This window comes from Petaurus breviceps, unplaced genomic scaffold, assembly GCF_028583685.1.
Source record: "Petaurus breviceps papuanus isolate PSGF00001 unplaced genomic scaffold, PetGlider_PUasm1.0 370, whole genome shotgun sequence".
Classification (NCBI taxonomy): domain Eukaryota; kingdom Metazoa; phylum Chordata; class Mammalia; order Diprotodontia; family Petauridae; genus Petaurus; species Petaurus breviceps.
Genome location: NW_027186297.1, coordinates 832423 through 845215, shown reverse-complemented (window position 1 = coordinate 845215; position 12793 = coordinate 832423). Strand labels below are relative to the sequence as shown.

Here is a 12793-nt window from a genome sequence, read left to right as displayed (position 1 = left end):
CCTTTAGACTGTCCCCTTGAGAGCAGGGGTCTGCCTTTAGTCTTCCAGCACTTAATAACGTAGTAAGCACTTAATGATGATTCCCCAATACGTGGTCATCCAGCCTGGCCTCAAAAGCCTTCCAAGACCGAAGGCCGCCCATCCTACTGTTAGAAAGTCTGAATTCTGCAATGACAGAAGTGCATGTGTGGGACAGACTTCAGGGGTTCTCTTGTCCCCTCCCACCCATCCCTAATTGTTCTCTCAGATTCCAAGTCTAAAAGCTGCCCAGCTACCTTCACCCCAGAGAAACCCCCGACTGGATAGCATTTCTGCACATCCTGATCTGCAGCTGGATTGTCAGGAATCTGCCAACATTCTCCTCAGTTCTTTGGGAAATCCTCCCCCTGCCCCAGCAGGCGTCCTAAAGAAAACCTTTTCTACAGAATGAAATAAAATAAAATAAAGCTTATTGGAGACTTCTCTGAAAACTGGAGCATTGGGTTCTTAGCCACTAGGGGGTGCTGGTAGTCGACTATGTACTGTGGGAGTCACAGACTCATCCTGGTGGATTGCACATCACCCAACCAGTCAATCAGCCAATGTGCAATTATTAAGCACCTGCTGTGTTCCAGGCACCTTGTAGAGGCTAAAAGAGGGAATACAGAGTTTAGGGAAACACTGAAGATAACAACCTAGGAGACTGGAGCATGGTGGTACCTTGACAGAAATAGTTCAGAAGAGGGGAAGGTTTCTGGGGAAAGATAATGATTTTTGAGTGTCCTGGGTGTATGGAAAGAAACATCTGAGCCAGGCCTGGGAAGGGTGACTGGTATCGGGCTGTTGTAGATGGAGGAGGAGAGCCAGGATGGGGGGAGTGAGGTCCAAGGGGCTTAGATGCCCTTTTCCAGAAGTTTAAACTGGAAGCAAGAGCTGATTTATAGAAAATTCCATCCAGGAAGATTTTTGGAGTTGTCTTAAGGACAGCCAAGGTGGTTTGGCAGGATGAGTGCAGGGGAATGTTGGAAGAGCTGCGTTCTTTGCCTGACAGACCCTGATCTCACTGTGTCATGGGGCCTGGGCTTTCCGGTCTGATAAGTGAAGAGACTGGACTCATGAGTTTCAAAGTCACTCCCAGTTCTGGTGAATGGTGGCAGAAAGACCAGTGACCTTGAGGTTAAGGGCCCCCTTACCAGCTGTGTGACCTTAGAAGAATCACTGTACCCCTCTGGGCCCCGGTTCTTTCACTTGTGAACAGGGACAATCACTTTTGTTCTTTCTGCTCCCTGCTAGGGTAGTTTGAGGGAGGTGTTTTGTAAACAGTGCAGTCCAGTCACCATGGAAGCCGTTTCCACAATGCTGCGGTCATAAGACCCAGACTATTCATTCCCAGAGCTTCACTCATGGGAAGCAGAACCCAAGTCCCTGCAGGAATCCTTCCCTGCTTCCCCTTCCTTCTGGGACTCTCCAGCAGGATCCTGGTCAGAGGGGCCAAGACTTGGGAGACTGGTCTTGGGAAGTAGCTGACAACTCAGTTTTCCCAGGTGAGTGCCAGGAAAGATATCAGTCCCAGTCATGGACCCGGGAGAAGAGCTGCTAGGGAGTGCCCCTTGGAGGAGGGAGCTAGAAGGGCCTCCCTCCCTCCTTTGACAAGGCACCTCTCACAGTCAGCTCTATCTATCGCCAATTTAGCAAGCTTGACACTCTCCTAGACACGGGGGGGGGGGGGGGGGCCAGGGCGGGGAAGGGGTTATAAAGACAAAATGGGAAAGAGGGCCCTACCCTTAAGGACCTTCTGCTTCTCAGTGGGACAGAGATCTCTCTCCAAGCACTTGACTCTGCATTAAGTAAGGAAATGTGTGTGTGTGTGTGTGTGTGTGTGTGTGTGTGTGTGTGTATATATACACACACACACACACACACCAAAGATAAATGGAAGGAGGGGCGGCCAGGTCGCACAGAGAGTAAGAGCCCGGCCCCAGAGTCAGGATAACCTGGGGATCGAATCCAGGCTCAGACACTTAGCACCACACCCAGATACACCTGGCCGTGTAACCTTGAGTGAGTTACTTAACCCCAATTGCTTTTAAAAAAACAAAAAAGATAAATGGAAGGAGGGCATCCTGGGTGTGGGGGCTCACTGGTCACAGGCGAAGAGGTGGGAAATGGAATGGGCTGGGGGCTAACAGCCAGACTGGGCTGCTTTGATTGGTATAGAGAGGGTGTGAAGAGCCAGGCAAGGAGGACCCGCCAGGCCAGCCTTAGCGCAGGGCCTGGGAAGAGGCAGTGCAAGGCTGTCCCTTCCATTCACCCCAAGAAGCCACCAAAGACAAACACCTGGAGTCCCTTTGTTTATTCCTTGGGGACATGGGTGGTTGGTAGCCCACGTCTGAGTGGCTCAGCTTGGCCAGACCATGACATCATCCAGTTGGCCCTGAGCAGTGGCATCCCTGCTGGTGCCCATCCACTAAGAGCCCCCTCCCCTCTCTAGTGCCTTTAGGTTTACAAAGCATTAACCCTGGGAGGGCAGGAAGGGGCCCAGAGGTTAAGGCTCCAATTTCGCAGAGGCAGAGACTGAGTCCTTCTCTCACCAGAGGATTCCATCCCACCATCCCACTCTGTGCTGTCAAGATTGGTGTGTGCTAAGACCAGCCATGTTATTTGTGGACCCATGATTGAAGGGATCTTTGGGAACCCTCCCCAGGCTGCTGCCTCTGACTCATCTCTGCCCAACCACATTTTACACAGAAGAAACAGGCCTGCCAAAGCAGGGTGGAGATCACAGACCCAGGCTTTAAGGCAAGCAGGAACCTCAGAGGCCATCTGGTCCAACCCCCTCACTTTTCAGATGACGAAAGTGAGGCCCAGAAAGAGGAAGGGACCCTGCCAAAGTCACCCACCGAGTTAGTGGCAGAGCCGGGAGCCCTGGCTGCTCCCTGGGACCTGAGATTCTTGGTCCAGAGGGAATGAGCAGGCTTCCATTGTTCCCGGGGCTGGGGCAGTGTAGGCATCCTCACCACCACTCAGCCCGGCCCCTGCTGTGCCACATATGCCAGGGGTGGGATTGGAATCCTGTCTTCCCTACTCTGATTACAGCCCTAAGCCGTGTCCTCTACACAGGGACACTGTGATCTGGGTGGAGCCCAGGAGCCCCCACAGGTTTCCCAGCTGGCTCGGAGCACCCGGCATGTGTTCAGACTGGCCCCAGCATCTTGCTTCACAGGCCTCTGTGGCTAAATCTCCAAATGTGTGTGGGCTGAAGATGCCATTCTTGTGGAGCTCAAGAGAGCTCTGAGTTGTGACATGACCCTCCAGCTCAGGGAAGGTCATGGGCCAAGCTTATCCCGAGGAGATGTGGGCTGGGCTAGAGGTTAAGTAGCACATGGTCTGGAGCAGGGTCTTGTCCCTTTGCTCAAGCTTCTGAAGACCTTTGTTTGGCACCGGCTGGCTGGCTTCATCCTTGCAGGGGCCTCCCAGGGAGGTACTTCCCTCTCCCAAGCTTAGCCTGGTCTGCTTTCTCTGAATTGGTATGTTGTCTGTCCAGGGCTAGTTGAGGTCATGCCAGGCTGGTGGCAGAAGCCTAAGAGGTGCCAGGTTATTAGGGGTCTGGTGTAGCAAGTCCCAGACTGGGGATCAAAGACCAGGAGCAGAAGGTGAAAGGCCAGAAGCCTGGCACCAGGGGCCAGGCCAGCAGGCTGGGTGGGCCGAGGGAGCTGCATGGGCCCCCAGGAAACAAGCTACTGGCTCATTTTTCTGGGCTCCCCAGAGAACAAAACCCTGAAGACCAGGGAGGAAGCCTCCTTCCAGGTTATCAAACCCAACCCCTGGAGGTGTTGGGGGGGTGGGGGCTCTTGTATTTTTTAAAACATTCCTCCTCTGTCCCCTGTCTCCTATCCCAGGGGATCCACCTTTGGCAACAGATTTAGAGACAAAAAGAAAACATCCCAGTAAAACCTGTCCACTTATTCAGGGGTACCCAGGCCTGACTCTACTGGCTGGGCTCCAGGCCCATTGTGGGGGGCCTGGCAGGCTGGTGATCTCCACACACATGTCCTGTTCACACCTGGTGTCACATTCTGGGGTCTATAGTGTCAGTCCCCACGCATTAAGCACTTACACACTGAGGATAAAGAAAGGCAGCAAAGCTATGGGAGTAATGCGTGGGGGTGGGGGCAGGACCCCAGGAAGGGCATCCTTCCATTGCCTCTGCCTTTGCCCCCCGCCCTAGGTTGGTCACAGGCCTGCTGGAAGCTCTTCCTTTGAAAAGGTTAATTTAAGCAGTGGTCCTGAGTGCTGGAGTCCTGCTCCCTCCTCCACCAGATGATGCACCCTGGGCAGCAGCTCCGGCCAGAGAGTGTGGCAACCAGACCCTCCCTCTGGGCCAAAGCTGGGAGAGGGCATTTGAATGCTCTCCTCCTGCTGGGTTATCTCCTTTTATCTAGACCAGGGGTGGTAAGAGCTGCAGATGCCAGGGTCAGTGAGTCAGGTGCGCCCACTCAGTGAGTGGTAGGGAGGAAGTTGGCTCAGTGCTGCTGGGTGTCTTTGCCTTTGGGGGGGTGGGACACCAGCTCTGAGGATGATGGGCATCAGGTGGAGTCTCAGTCTCAGGGAGGGCTCCGAAGCCTGACTGTGGCTAGGCTGATGTTTCTGGGTCACAAGGGTGGACAGCTCCTCCCCAGCCTTTTCCCATTTTCACCAGAACCCTTACAGAGAGGGTTTTCTTGGTCAGCAGTAAGGGCTCCTGGGGAACCCCAGGGACCAGAAGCAGGAAGAAGAGAGGGATCAGAAGCCTCGGGCAGAGTCCCGAATGGGCCCGAATGAAGGCAGGCGAGGCCAGGCTCAGATGCTGCTCAGGGCACCTGGGAGATGATTTTGCTCACCTCTAACCCTCCCTTGAAGAGAGCCCAAGGCTCAGTGTGGGGAGCCCCAGGTCAGACAGCCAGAGAAGCAGATGGCCAGACTTCTCCAGCAGGGCCAGAACATGGGCTCCGCAGAGCAAGGTTCAGTGGCCACCAATGCTGGCCCCATGCCAGGGACACATCCACACCCACCTGGCCTCCACCCTGCAGGCCTCAAGGACTCTGGGGAACTTTGATCTCTGAACTTTGGGCAGCAGGAAGAGCCCAGAGTTGGGAACTGGAGGATCTATTCCCTGTGCCCCCATCTACCGCCTCCGGCTGTGTGGCTGTGAGACTGGCAAGTCAGACAACTTCTCAAGCCCCAGTTTTCTCCTCTGAGAAAGGTGGTTGAGTGAAGTGATCTCCAGAGTCCCTCAGGGCTCTTCTCTCCTGGAGGTCAGGAAGGGCTGGGTGAGGGGGCATGGTAGAGAAAAGCTGGCTTTAGAGTCAGAGGTCCTGGGTTTGAATTCTGGCTCTGACCTTAGCCAGCTCCCTTCTCCCCTTTGGGCCTCAGTTTTCTCCTCTGTGAAATGGGGTGTTTGGACTAGCCCATCTCCAAGGTCCCTTCAGATCTAGGTCTGCCAATCCTCAGAGGAAGGTTGGTGGGCAAGACCCCTGGGCCCCCTCCATAGATGGCGCCTCAGACATGAGCACGGAGTACAACCTCCTCCTCATCCCTGCCCCCTCCCAGATCCACCTCTCCCCCAGCTTGCAGCCCCCCTGCCAAGCTTGGAGAGACAGAGAGAAAAAGAAGAGGAGAGAGGGAAATTCAGACAAAAAGAGAAAAAGAAAATGACCAGCGAACGTCCCTCGGGCTCAGCCCAGCACCTGGCACACAGTAGGTGCTTCATAGCCAGTCTCCGCTGTGGGGATGACACCCTGGCAGCTCCTCCTGGTCTGTGTAGCCCAAGAGCCCTGGGGTACCCAGTAGAGCAGAAAGTGGGACAGGGCTGGCATCACAGGACTCGAGCTCAGATCCCAGCTCTCCTGATCTCTGGCTATGGCTGAGATAGGTCCCAGGTCACACTTTCCTCATCTGTAAAATAAGGGCTTTGGATAAGAGGACCTCTAGGGCTCCTTGGCTTTCTGTCTATGCCTTCGAGGCCATCCCAACATGCCCCAGGCTCCCAAGAGCCTCCCCTGAGGAGCTGTTGCATCAGGATGCAGGGCAGCTTTTTATGTGGGACATTGACCCCATCCCGATGGGAGAGTAATCTGAGGCCCAGAGAAAGCAATGGCTTCCCCTCAGCGCCCAAGGTAGGATCTAAATTCTGGTCTTCCTGACGCCAAGCCCAGCCCCTAGCTGCCTCTGTTCGGCAAGTCCATCAGCTGGCACTGTTTCCAAAGTGCCAAGCATTGTGCCAAGGGCTGTGGACACAGGGAAGGCCAAGACCAGCCCTGCCCTCAGGGAGCTCACAGTCTGACCAGGAGACATCATGGGAACTATTAGGTGTATATAAGTGTGGACAGAGTTGGTGGGGTTGGGGGGACCCCTGCAGAAAGTGAGCTGCGAGCAGAGATTTGGAGGGAGCCCGGGGATCCCAGAGGGGGATGGCAGGGGACGGACTGGAGAAGCAGCAGCAGAAAGATAGATCCAAGGGAGCTGAGGAGATGGAACCAGCTTAGAGGAAGAAGAGAAGAGGACTGGAAAGAGAGCCTCACTCTACACCCACTCCTCCCCACCCCAGATCTGGAGGAAGATCCAGCAAAGGAGAGAGAAGGAGGCCTCAGAGGGCTTGAAGGAGAGCTGGGAGAGAACCACTGGTGTCCAGAAAGCCCAAGGAGAAAAGGGCATCCAGGAGGAAAAGGACCGGCCTCGTCAGAGGTGCCAGGGAGGTCAAGGGGCTGAGGACCGAGAACCCAACCAACCAACAAGCACCTGCTGCCTGGCAGCCCTGTGCTAAGCCCTGGGGGTGTAAAGAAAGGCCAAGATCCTAGCATTCCTGCCCTCGGGGAGCTCCCAGTCTGATGACAGAGACAGTCTGCAAGTCCAGACAGCTGGAAGTCAGCCAGGGACAGCTAGCAGAAGGCCCTGAAGGATGCCTGGAAGGCTGGAGGCTGAGATGGGGGCCCAGGGCTTCAGGTGTGGGGAGTAGAGACCTCGGGGATGTTCTCAGACCTCATTACCAGGGACCCACCTGCTTAGAGTGAACTCTTCCCACAGGATTCCAGAGGTCCTGACTGGGTGCAGCACAAAGACGATCAAGCCATGTTTATAGGCAATAATATGATTTCTATTAGTTAATGTTTATTGATTATTGACTGATTGAAAGCCCAAAGAAACTAGTTGGCTTACCCAAGGTCACATGGCAGTTAGCATTTATTAAGAAGCACCTGTACTAGGCACTGTACAAAGCCTGGGGATACAGGGAAAGGCAGAAACAGTCCCTGCCCTCAAGGAGCTTACAATCTAGTGGGAAAAACAAATAAATGGCTTTGTATACACAAGCCAAAGACAATACATTGCAGAGAATCCACCAAGGGAAGGCACACAGGGTGAAGCCTTCCTAGAAAAGGTGGGGATTATACCTGGGACTTGAGGGAAGCTGGGAGGCAGAGATGGGGAGGGGGGGGAGCATCCCAGGCATGCCATGATGGTGTTAGGAAAAGGGAGAAAGATGGGACCTTCTTCCTCCAAGCCCAGAAAGAGAAGGAGAATGGAGAGAAATACTGGGTCTTACTGGGGGGGAGAAACCCCATCCCACCTTTGTCTTACTTGAAAATCACAACCACCACGAAATTCGTGAATCAACTTGTCTGAGTGAAGGGCCAGGATTAGCTTCTGAGGGCCTGCTGACAAAGTTCTTCATGGAAGACGGCATTCAGAGCTATTCCTGGGTGGTTTTTCAGAGTGGCCTGCCCTTCCACATTCTGAGAAGGCAAAGGAGACCATTCCTCATTAATTAATGCTGGGAATTGCAGCACATTCACCTGAGGGCGCTGCTGGTGTGGGAAGGGGGAGAGTGTTTTATGGAGCATCTGGGCCCCCTTTGTGATCGCTTTGGACAGTCCATTGGTGCCCATTTGGAGGACGCAGCTGCCCCAATTAGGAGAGTTTCAGTGATTGCAGAAGTTGGTAGTTGTTGGATCTTGGCTTTTATGGTGAGTCGTGAGTCAGTCTTCAGTACTTCTCGCTTCTGTTTTCTTTGGTGTGGCTGCTGCCCCCTCAGCCATTGTGCGCTGCTGTGGCCCCAGAGGAGTGTGGGGCCTCTCCGGATCAGCTCCCCTATCCTTAGGTTGACCATCCAGAGCACAACCGGGCCAAGCCCTTTGTTTGGGCTTCTCTAATAAATTTCGTTTAATGTTTAATATCCCAGTTCCCTGTGTTTGTGTCTTGTCCCCTGCCTAGACTGGATCCTCCATAAGGCCAGGAACTAGGCCTGATCCAAGCTTGCATCAGATCTCTGCACACAGCTCTTCCTCAAGGCTGTTTCTGAATATTAGAGGTCACCCTTAAACTAGAAACTACCTCCCCAAACCATCATGACTGTGCTCCTTTGGCAGAGCTCCTGAGAACACTGGGTCCCTCCAAGACATACCCGGTCAGGGGCCTTTAGGGCTCAGCCATTGGTCACAACTGTCATGAATCTTAAACTGAACTTTGTTCAGTGGTGTATCCCCAATGATTGATGAATCAATCCACAAGCATTATTCAGCAACTTCTTCTAAGGTAGGCACTGGCCTCAGGGAGCTTACGTAGAAAGGAGGAAGGGGAAAAGGAAGGAAGGAAAGGGGGAAGGGAGGAAAGAAAGAATAGAAGGAGGAAGAAGGGAGGAAGGAAATGAGGAAGATAGAAAGGGACAGAGGGAGGGAAGGAGGGAAGAAAGAATAGAGGGAGGAAGAAAGGGACAGAGGGAGGAAAGAAGGAAGGGAGAGAGGGAAGGAGGATGGAAGTAGGAAGGAAAGAAGGGAGGGAGAAAGGAAGGGACAGAGGGAGGAGAGAAGGAAGGAGGGAGGGATCCCTTACTGTGTGCCAAGGACCATATTAAATGTTGGGGATACAGACAGAAAAGCCAGCCAGTTCATGCCTTCAAGGACCCCCAGTTGTGGTAGAGAGGGAATCCTACAGGCATGTGCCCAGGGGTCCAGAGAGTGCAGCAACGGGGCAGATGGTAAATCATCATAGTGCTTAGGGCGCATCAGCAATTCCCAGGGGAGGGTGATTGCAGTTGGTTGGTAACTACCCTGGAAGGGCCTGGGAAGGGTGGGGCTCCTCTTTCTGTTCTGCTCCACTCAGGCCTCTGGGGCGCCTGGGAGCCTGGGCTCTGGGCAGGGGCTGGGGGAGAAAACGGGATGAACTCTGTCCAAACGATAACAAAGCAGCACTGTGTTTCCTCAAAGAAACAGTCCGGTTTTACCACAGTCCATGTCATGGGCCCCACATGCACCCAAAATGTTCAGAGCAGCATGGTTTGTGCTGGAAGCTGGAAGCAGGTTGGTGTGTTGTGGGAAGTGAGTGTAATACATGTGACTGTGCTGTGAGAAAAGATGAGTCCAAGGCATTTGGAGAAACCTTGGAAGACTTACATGAACTGATCTAGAACCATGGAACAATTCACAAAGACCCCGATGGCACCAAGCATTAAGTACCTACTTTTTGTTTGTTTTTGATTTTTTGCTTTTTGGAGGGCAATTGGGGTTAAGTGACTTGCCCAAGGTCATATGGCTAGTTTTGTGTTAAGTGTCTGGGGTCACATTTGAAGTCAGGTGCTCCTGACTCCAGGGCTGGTGCTCTATTCACTGCACCACCTATCCACCCCTGTTAAGTACCTTCTGAGTGTAAGGCAGAGGCTGTAAAGATGAAAATGCTCCAGGACAGGAAAGAGGCAGTAAATCTAATAGAGACACAAGGAAGGCAGTCAGGGTGAGGTTAGGGGCAAAGGAGAAACGGAGACAAGGGGCTCTTGGGAAATTGGAGGAAGAAGAGATTCCTTGGGGGGAGGGCTTCCTGGAAGAAGGGGCCTGCAAGCAGAGAAAGCTTTCAAGAGGGTGGGGACGGGTACAGCCATCAAGGGTCACTTCCAATATTTCTGCCTGTATGAGCCTCTCCTGGACTCAGTTTCCTCCTCTGTAAAGTAAATATCTTTTAAGGTTCCTGCCATTTCTAGGACCATGTAGATAGAATATAAGCTCCCTCCCTGAAGCAGGGATATTTTATTGTATAGACCTAGCATGGGTCCTAGGAGACACTAGGGCCTTAATGAACATCACATTAAGTGAAATATGCTTTTGATAGCCTTCTGACTCCCGGAGTTCAGAGGAGGGCAGGGTCTCTCTGGGCTGGAGTAGAAGAGGGGTGTCACTCCCAATCTGTCCTCTCTGGATGATTTCTCAAGTCCCTTACAGTTGGAAGTCTGACCCATCCCACAGGCAAAGCTCAGGGGCTCCAAAGACCAGAAAGCCAATGCCTGCCCTCCGGAAGGTTGTGGAGACATAGGGAGGGGACGGCTGGGATGTACCTGGTGCCCCTGTGAGTAAATGACAAGTATTACTGGTGATCCCCAGACAGCTGTTGTTTCTGTAAATTCTATCTATCAAAAGTGACCATATTAGAAATTAAAATGGATAAATTTAAAAAATACTTTCTCAGTGAAAATAAACTCATTTACATGATAACATATTTTAATGAAAAAATACTTTTCTGTAATCAAAAAAACTTCGTGGGAAGTGAGTATTATGGCAAATCTCTTTTCTATCTGGCGTAATCCAGGCCCACTGGATTCTTACATCTGCATTTGCATTCACCCTGTTGCACAATGTTCTGGTTGAAGCAATAGAGGAAAATTCTGCCTCCCACAGATACGGTTGGCAAAGGCCAAACAGCATCTTAGACCATCGAGAGCAGGTTTGTCTTTTGCGACCCCCGGCAGGGTCTGGGGACCACCCTAAGAGCCCCTGGCCCGATCTTTCCCGAGGTCCTTTCTGACATCAGAGACCTGAGTCCACGTGGCCGTGGGGCCGGAATCCGAGATGTAAACAGTGTTAGGGAAGATAAGGATCTTAGAAATACCCTTCTCGCCTACTTGGGCAGATAAGAAATGAGGCGTCCCTAAGAATGCAAGTAGCAGCGGTCTCGGATGTTAGGGCACAGGTGGTTTCTTCCGTCTCTGTCTCAGGGTCCGGGTGCTTTTCGGGAGGGAAACGTTAGAAGGAGGGAACTGAGTGGCCGCTGTCGAGGGGGCTGAACCCGAATCCTGGAGGCCTCGGGCACTCCCCGAGCTAGCCAGTCCTTCACATGGCCCGAGAGCCAGGCTCCAGGCCGCCTGTGCCTGTGCGCCCCGGGGAATGGAGAGCCTTTGGGCCAGGGTCTGCCTCCTCCTTGTACCTCTAGGGCCGAAGGGTACGCCCGGCAAGGGGCCAGGCGGCCTAGGACGAGGCTCCGCCTCTCTGCCCCCTCCTAGACCGCCCTCCGGGTCGGCAGAAAAGGACTCACCGGCATCCTCGCCCTGACTCCTCCCCAGCCGGGGGGGGCGGGGGGGGGGGGGGGGCGGGGCCGTCCCGGGCGTCGGGGCCGGCCCTTCCCGGAACTGAGCCCCTTGCCCGAAGGGCTGCTGGTTTGTGAGATTTGGACTCAGGCCCCCCCCCCCGTCCCCGCGGGCCCTCTCTTCGGCCACAGCCCCACGGGTGGCCAGGTCGCCCCTCGGAGCCGGGATTGGGCCTCATTATCCCCAGTTATTAGCACTGGGTCGGGTGGTGGGAAAAAGATCTGAGGGTTCCAGTGAGCTGCAAGGCCCGAGGCCGTGACCCGAGGGCCCGGAGGCCCCCCGTCCGTCCCGGGGCCGTCCAAGGCAGGGAGAGCGCAGGAGCCCGGGAGGCACGTGTGGACCCTGCAAAGCCTCAGTTTCCTGACATGTAAAAGACGGCGATGGGGCGGTCTGCGAGGTCTTTGAGTGCCCGGACTCGGGCTTCCAATCTGCAGAATGGGACACCCCCCCCCCCCCCCCCCCCCCCCCCCCGGACGCTCCCCCCCCCCCTTGCTGCGCCCCAAGGCGCCCCCCCCCCGCCTGGGCCCGCCCACGGGGCGTGCCTAAAGGGCCGCGTCCGGGCCCCGCCCCGCCCCTTCGAGGCCCCTCCTTCTCCCTCTCGGTTATCCCGCACATCTCCGAAGAAAGTCCTTACGTAGTCTGGGCTTCGCCCCGCCCCTTCTGCTACCCTGGAGCCCTCATTGGGCCGTCCTGCCCCTTCCTGCCCCGCCTACGTTGTCGTGCCTTCGGAAAGGTCAGTTTCGGCTCGGCCCCACCCCTTCGACCCCCGCTCCGGCGTCCGCAGGGAACTTCCCTGGCCGGCTTTGTTACGCTTCGGCCCCGCCCACATCGGAGTTTTTTTTTTTTTTGGAAAGTTCGGCGTCTGCCCCGTCCAGCCCCTGGGGGACTCTCTGACGCTCTCATTGGGCCATTCCGCCCCTCTTCCTGCCCCCTCTCACCCCGCAACGCTTTCTGGTCTCGGCTCCGCCCCGCCCCTGCCGGAGCGTCTGGCACTCTCATTGGTGAGCGCCCCCCTGCCCCGTCCCCTCCCTCGGAGGGTTGGGGGCTGCTTTGCATACGTGATGACGCACGCCCCCGCGCGGCCCCCCCCGGACGGCGGGGGAGGGGGAGGGGGCCGCTATCCGGAACCCCGCCCCCTGCCGCGGCGCCGGTCGCGCGCGCGCGCCCCCGTCCCGGCAGTGAAGAGAGAGAGACAGAGACAGACGAGAGACGAGGGCCGGAGCGAGCGCGGCGGGGCCGGGCTCCGGGGCCGCCATGGAGGCCGAGCCAGGCCCGCCTCAGCTGTGGCTCAAGCGGCGCCCCTGCCTGCTTAGCCTCGACCGCCCGCGGGCGCTGCTGCTCTGGGGGCCCGCCTCGGAGCCCGCCCCCGGCGCGGCCGCGGCCCCGACCCCGACCCCAGGGCCCGGTGAGTGCGCGTGCGCGGGGGGCGGG

At 55.5% G+C, this 12793-nt stretch overlaps 1 protein-coding gene across 1 annotated transcript in view; it reads left to right on the top strand.

The window, feature by feature from the left end:
• The first annotated feature begins 12536 nt into the window (after positions 1-12536).
• Positions 12537-12793, top strand: part of CERK (ceramide kinase) — a 39873-nt gene continuing 39616 nt past the window's right edge. The window contains exon 1 of the mRNA XM_069099325.1: positions 12537-12767. Coding sequence (XP_068955426.1) covers positions 12617-12767 — 151 coding nt within the window. The 5' untranslated portion in view covers positions 12537-12616. The remainder of the gene's footprint in view (positions 12768-12793) is intronic.